The sequence below is a fragment of the Heliangelus exortis genome, chromosome 9, assembly GCF_036169615.1.
Source record: "Heliangelus exortis chromosome 9, bHelExo1.hap1, whole genome shotgun sequence".
NCBI classification, from domain to species: Eukaryota; Metazoa; Chordata; class Aves; order Apodiformes; family Trochilidae; genus Heliangelus; species Heliangelus exortis.
The window spans coordinates 17,546,878-17,553,777 of NC_092430.1; the positions used below are offsets into that span (position 1 = coordinate 17,546,878).

At 62.0% G+C, this 6,900-nt stretch overlaps 1 protein-coding gene across 1 annotated transcript; it reads left to right on the forward strand.

Moving 5' to 3' along the window:
- Nucleotides 1–949: 949 nt before the first annotated feature.
- On the forward strand, nt 950–6,036 carry FAM131A (family with sequence similarity 131 member A). Its single transcript, XM_071752533.1, is given in 7 exon segments — nt 950–1,356; nt 1,358–1,398; nt 3,009–3,133; nt 3,906–3,999; nt 4,170–4,352; nt 4,525–4,653; nt 5,028–6,036. Coding segments are annotated over 7 exon segments (1,074 nt in total). The 5' UTR covers nt 950–1,297; the 3' UTR covers nt 5,471–6,036.
- The last annotated feature ends 864 nt before the right edge of the window (nt 6,037–6,900 follow it).

The window sequence follows — 6,900 nt, forward strand, 5'->3', positions numbered from 1 at the left end:
TCTTGCTGAGTCACCCTGGCAATGGCCCAGAGGGTACAGAATAATTAACCAGAGACTGTTCCCTAGATTAGAGGCTGATCTGTCTGAGCTGCAGCCCTGGAAGCACTAATGCTGGGAAACAGTTGGCAGGGAAAAGCCAGCAGGGCCTTTGGGGGAGGACTGTCCAGGAGCTTCCCCGGCCTCAGACTGACTGCTTCAGTACTCTGCTGTCCAAGTGGAAGGGTGGCACTCTGTCAGTGCCTTCCTGTACCCTTCTGTGCCAGGGAAAAGGTTCAGCATTAATTGTCATAATTAGGTTTCAGAATGAACAGGGATCTTTGGATGCAGATTAACCACTTGGCCTGACATCAGCCCTGGCCTTCATCACCTGTGGGGGAGGTTGCTGTGGTGCCCTCAGAAATGGTGTCCTGCACCCCCCTGCCCCAAATCCAGCAAGGTGAGACCTCCAGCCCTCCCTGGGATGTGTGCTCCCTCTGGCATCACCACCTCTTGGGGGGGGGGGGGGGGGGGGCGGGAGGAAGGACAAGAACCCCCCCCCCCCTTGCAAGCCATGCTGAGGGAGTCCCTTGTCCCCCAGGGGGGCAGGGGCTGTGCCCCTGCTAGGAGTGTCTGGTACTGGGGGTGTCAGTCCTAGGGAGGGCCTGGGGGCCAGGGGCCCAGGGCCTTGCTGGGTGTGTCCAGTCCCGGGGGTGCAGGTCTGGGGATATTCTAGGGGCCAGGCCCATATATCGGAGGTGCTGTGGTCTCCGGGGTGGCGGTCCCGGGGGACTCCAGGGTTGGGGGGGGGGGGGAGGGAGGGGGGTGAGGCGCTGTCCACGGTGCTGGCCCGGCGCTCTTCGCGGTTCCTGGCCTTCCTCCCCCTCCTCCTCCTCTTCCCCTCCCTTCCCTTCCTCCATCCCCCTCTTCCTCTTCCTTCAGCCCCCCTCTTCCTTCATCCTCCCCGGCTATCTTCATCCCCCTTCTCTCTCCTCATCTCTTCCTCCCAACCTCCCTCTCCATAGTCCTACCCTCATTCTTTATCCCCCTCGTCCTCCTCTTCCCCAGCCTTCCTCCCGCCCTTCCTCCTCCTCCTCTCTCTCCTCCTTCTGTCTCCCCATCCTCCTCCTCTTCCTCCCCATCTCCCTCCCCCCTCCCGCCTCCCCCTCTCCCTCCTCTTCCTCCCCCAGCAGTGACGTCTCTAGACGTACTGCTCCCCGGCCTGGCGCAGGCACCGTTCGGGGGCTCCGGTACAGCTGCCCGGCCCAGCCCGGCCCGGCAGCACCCTCAGGTGGGACGCGGGCGCTGCCCGGGGCCGCCCATGCGGCCGGAGGGCGATGCGGGCGGCGCGGAGCCGGCGGTAGTGTCCGCACCGGGGCCTCCCCGGGAGCATGGGCTGCATCGGATCCAAAACGACCATCGGTGGGTGAGCGGCACCGGGGGGGGAGGATATAGAGCAGCTTGGAAATGGGGGAGTGTAAGAGGGTACTGGGGGGTGGAGGAGGATGCTAGGGGGTGCAGAGCTTGTGGGGGCGGACTTTGGGGACCGGGATGATGTCAGGAGGGTGTTGGAGGCTACTGGAAGGAGAGAGGGCTGCTATGGGGGAGCTGAGGGTCTAGGGGATCGGATGCTGGGGGACAGGGTGGGTAGAGGGGGATGGCAGGATGCAGGGATGTTTGGAAGTGAGGAGGGGGACACAGAGGACTTGAATGCCTAAGGATGAGGGGGGGTTACAAGGAGCTTGAGGGCTTTGGCTGACTTGGGAACATACAGGGGGAAGGGAGCTAGGGAGGGATGAGGGCTTTGGGGCCTGGGGAGCATGCTCTGGGGCAGCTGTATAGCCTGGGGAGTATGGGGAGATATGGGGGGTGAGGGTGCGTGGGGACTGGGGAGATTAGAGGGACTGGAGCAAGGCTTTGGGGGAGCTGCTGGATGGCTGGGGGGGTGTGTGGAGGGGACTGAGAAGAGGGTGTGGGACAGGGCTGTTGTCAAAGGCTTGGGAGGATATGGGGGTGCTATAGAGGGGTAGAGGTGCTTGAGGGGCTATTGGAGGGACTGTGGGCAATGGCAGGGGTGTGTTGCAAAGTGTGGGGTGTGCAGGGTGCTGTGGGGGAGCCACAGATGTCCCAGGGGAGCCACAGAAGGAATGGGGGCTGTGGCTGTGATCCAGGGGTATTCTTTGGGCCCAGATGGTGCCAGGAGTCTTGCAGACATGCCCGGGGAGCCCTGGAAGTTCTGTTGCTAGGGGGGGCAGGAATGTTGATGCTGAGGCATCAACATGCAGTGCCCCTGCCCACAGCTGGAGGTGGGGGTAATGCTGTCAGCAGCTTCTCCAAGATCCAGGGACTACCCCAGAATTGGGAAGCTCTGTTCATTCCCCCATATCCATCCAGCCCCATCTGGGTGCAGGGGCAATGATTCTTCTTGGTGTCATCCTGCCCCAACCACTTGGGGTTTGACCTGGCCTGGCGCCACAGTGAGGGGGGACCCTCCCTGGCCCAGGTGCTTCGGAGCCAGTACCCGAGGATTTGGAGACCTGTTTGGGTACTGGTGCCAGTAGGTTAGGCTATTGGTGTCGAAGGCTGTGTGTGGGTGCTTTTATACCACCCCCAACCCCTTTTTTCTCTTTTCCTCCAGAGATGGAGAACGGGGTAGTGGCCTTTTGGGGACTACCAGCCCCCGCCCCCACAGCACAGCCCAGTGCCAGCTCCCTCCATGCACCCAGTGCCTGGCCCAGTCCGTCCCCCTGCGCCTGGTCCAGCTGTCCTCCACCCCTCCCAAAACAGCTGCCAAGCTGGAAGGGGTGCCTGGTCCCCGGTGCCAGGCTGGGGCTGCATGTTACTGCTGACACAGGCAGAAGGGTTGCCCAGGCGTGAGTCACCCATGCCGCAGCACCTGGCTGCTCTGGAGTGGCCCTGCAACGAGTTGTGTCTGGTCTCAGACTAGACAAGACACCCTGTGGTGGGGGGGGGGGGGGGGGGCTGGGGAGTGGGTAACAAAGGTGTTGATGCCTCCCTGGCTCTTCCTGCAGTGGCTGTGGACACAAAGTTGTGCGTGGAGTGGAAGGAGGTGAAAGTGTTGTCACCACTGAGTGCCACCCACCCACTGCCCCACCTGGCACACCAGGCCTCCTTCGACAGCCAGGACTTCCTCCAGGTACCACCCAACCCGCTTCCCCCTACCCAATGGCAGGGCACACATCCTGTCCGAGGCTGGGAGCACAATGGGCTCTGCTGCCCACCCGTCCCTGCCAGCTCGCAGCCGGCTTCGGGGCTGCTCTGACGTCAGCTGTGAGCCGGGCTGTATCCTGGGAGAAATCAGTCCACGGTGCCTCGTTGTCATGGCAATGCAATTTGTTGCGCGCCTCCAAATCCTGCATTGCATCCCCCGTGGCCACCAGCTCGGAGCCTGGCACAGCCAGGACGGGCAATGGGGACATGCTGTGCAGCATCCTGGCATGGTGGGTGCTGTGGGCACTGGGGAGCTCAGCCATGGTGGCCTTGCACACGTGTGTGTGTGTGTGTGTGTTTGTGTGTATGCATACATGAGCTGGGAAGGATGGTCAGTGGCACCAATTATCACAGGATGTGCACAAAGGTGCATGTGTGTGTACAGTGAGCATAACGTGTGTGCACAATAACTTGGGTGTGCGTGGACTGAGTTCATGCATGTGCACAGTGAGGAGGGCCCTATATGCAGTGAGCGTGTGTGTGTGTGTACAGCGTGTGAATGTGTGCATTTATGGTCAGTATGTGTCTACGAGTGTCTGTGTGTGTACACTTGGTAACATGGACAGATGTGCATGTATGCATGTGTCTGCAACACACATGTGCACAGACACCCTGGGCCCTGCAAGGTGTGCAGGGGGAGCAGTGACAGGGAACAGGCATGGTGACCGGGGCTGTGATGCTCCTGCCTTCTCTGACAGGTCAATGTTGAGGATACTGTCGAGATGCTGCCCAAGTCACGGCGCGCGCTGACCATCCAGGAGATCGCTGCCCTGGCCCGCTCCTCGTTGCACGGTAACTGCTTGTCTGGCCCCGGGGTTCCCTGAGGGCCATTTGGGAAAGGAGTCTCCTGTGAGCAAGAGGGAGGGGGCTGGAGGTGGAAAGTGCTGGGTCCCAGAGTCATGGGCCCCGTGGAGGGGACTTGGGGTGCTTAGGGGGTGCTGATGCAGGGGCACATCTTGCAGGGATCTCACAGGTGGTGAAGGAGCATGTGACAAAGCCAACAGCCATGGCACAGGGCCGTGTTGCCCACCTCATCGAGTGGAAGGGCTGGTGCAAGCCGGTGGAGCCACCCACTGCCCTGGAGAGCGCCTTCAGCTCCTACTGCCACCTGAGTGAGGGCGAGCAGGAGGCACGCTTTGCTGCTGGTGGGCACCATGTGGGGCACAGCTGGCGGGCACGGGGTGGTGGAACGGGTTGTCCCCATCCTTTCTTTCATCCATCACCTTATTGGTGTTACAGAGCCATGGGCACAGAGGTGCCAGGGCAGAGGGATTTCAGCAGCTCCTTCTGGTGTGACCTCTGTCTGTCCTGTGCTAGGTGTGGCAGAGCAGTTTGCCATCGCTGAGGCCAAGCTGCGAGCATGGTCCTCGGTGGATGGGGACGACTCCAATGATGAGTCCTATGATGAGGACTTCATGCCCTCCACGGAGAGCTCCCAGCCCACTGGTAAGTGCCATGGGGAGCAGGCACTGGGCTGGCAAGGTGTCTGACTGCCAGTGTCAATGTCCCACTGCTAGTGCTAAGGGTTAACAGAGTGAGATTCCCAATGCCCATCTGCAGGTCCATGGCAAGTGGCACCTGTGCCAGAGATGGCGAAGCCCAGCACCCTCCCCAGTCAGCACCCTCCCCCGTGCCAGGGTGTATTTTGGTTTTCTTTGGTGGTCCTCAGTGCCACGCATGCAGCAATTTGTGGGCAAAGGGAGGACACACAGTGCCTGGCACAGGGTTTCTTCCAACTTGCAGGGCACAGGGCCGGGGCAGCTGACAGCCTCTGGTGCCATCCATCCAAGACTGACCCTGAGCATCCTGTTTCCCCACAGACCTTCCCAGCATGGTGCCTGCCAGCGCGCTGCTGCGAGACCTGCTGCAGGGCCACCTCTGCCAGCTGGGTGTGCACAGCTCTTGCGAGCCTGAGAGTGACTCCTCACACACCCTCTCCCCTGAGACCCTCTGCTCCAGCCTCTGCAGCCTGGAGATGGTGTCGCCCTCTGAACTCACTGCCAAACTGTTGGGCTCCTTGGGGAGTGAGGACCTGCTGCTGCCCAAGCCGCATCCCCCGGCCAGCCAAAGTGCCTTGCGGGGCCTGGCACGGCTCCGGTGCCAGGACTCCCTCTACTCCGTGTCCTACACTGAAGCTTGCCTCTCGCCCACTGAGGATGAGGTGGTGCTGAGCAAGGACTTCCCACTCCGCCGCAAAGTCTCTGATGTCGCCTCCTCTGGGGTGGCATCGCTGGAAGAGGAGGAGGAGGCCCAAGAGCCCTGAAGACAACCTCTGGGTGCCCTGCCTCTCCTGGTGGGGGACCAGCCCCCCCACAACTGGCCCCCAGCTGGACCCTGTGCTTGGCAAGGGACAGGCCCTGCTGCCACTCCTCCTTGCTAGCTGGGCAGGGGGGATCTTGGGGGGCCACTGCTGCCCCCCCAGCCAGTGTACCCCCACCCTGCTTGGCCTCCTAGATTTTTGCATGAGAGTGGGGAAGGGGTCCAGGGAAAAGTCTGGTGGGGGTTGGACCCCCTGCCCTGGTGCCCAGATGTGCCCCTCTGTAACTGACAAGACTCAATCAGTGGGGCTGGTTGTTCGCATGTTCCCCCCAAAACTGCCCCAGGCTCCCCTTTTGGGCACAGCCCCCCCCCCCCTCGCTGGCATGGCTGAACCTCTCTGAACACCCTGCAGTGCCCCCACCCCATGGCCAGCACCCTCAGCTTGGAGTCGTAGTGGGGGTTTGGGGATGGTGTGGGTGTGGGTTTCTCTCTACTGGACCGGCTTTATTGGACCGAGTTTTATACTGTGAACTGCTGCCTCAGGGCATGGGGTTGGTGGGAGTGCTGGGTGGGGGTGGAGGGGTATGAATCTGCAGGGGCTTTCTATACTTTTGTATGTGTGTAGGGCCAGCATGGGGGGTGAGGGGGCCGGGTGGGCACAGGCCCCCAGGCTGAGGGCTTTGGGCCATCAGTGACAGCACCCCCAAGCCAGCCCCAGGGTGGGGGGGCTCAGCCTGGCCTGGGCTCCCTAAATCTGCCGTGGGACAATGTGGGGTGGTGGGACTGATGTCCCTGTCCCCGCATCACTCAGCCCTCACAGGGAACCAAGTGCCTACATGAAGGACAACCAGCCCCCCCCCGCTGTCCTGGATGGGGGGGGGACACCTGAGCTTGGGGGCCCCCCTATGGTCTGTGCTGGGGGCATCCAGTCATGCCATTTTGGGGGAGGAATGCCAGTTTTTGCCAACGCTTGCGCTCCCCTTCCTGCATGGCACATGTTCTTGTGGGGCTGCTCCCCCTCTGCATGCTGCTCCTTGCCTACCCCGTGATGCCCTGAGCGTCCGCTGCACTCCTGCTCCTGCAACCCCATCCCCTCTGCTCTGCACAGTGCCCCTTCCCCCTCCCTGCCATGGGGCTGCCTTCCCTCTCCCTGCATGGACAAACTTCAGAGGGAGGTAGGGACCAGCAGGCCTGATGCCGCACTGACAGGCTCCCTGCCGCACAACCCCTTTTCCAGGGACAGTGGATGCTCCCCACAGTGCTTGGACAGGCTGGGGGGGAGGGCGGGATGCCTGCAGCAGGGTGGGGGGCTTTGCACTGCCAGGAGATGCCTGAGCCCCCCCACCCTGCTGCAGCAGTACTGGTGAGGTACCCATGGGGTGCCCTCACCTGGCACCCCCTCCTCCATCTCGCTGGGCCTCAAATAAAGTCCAT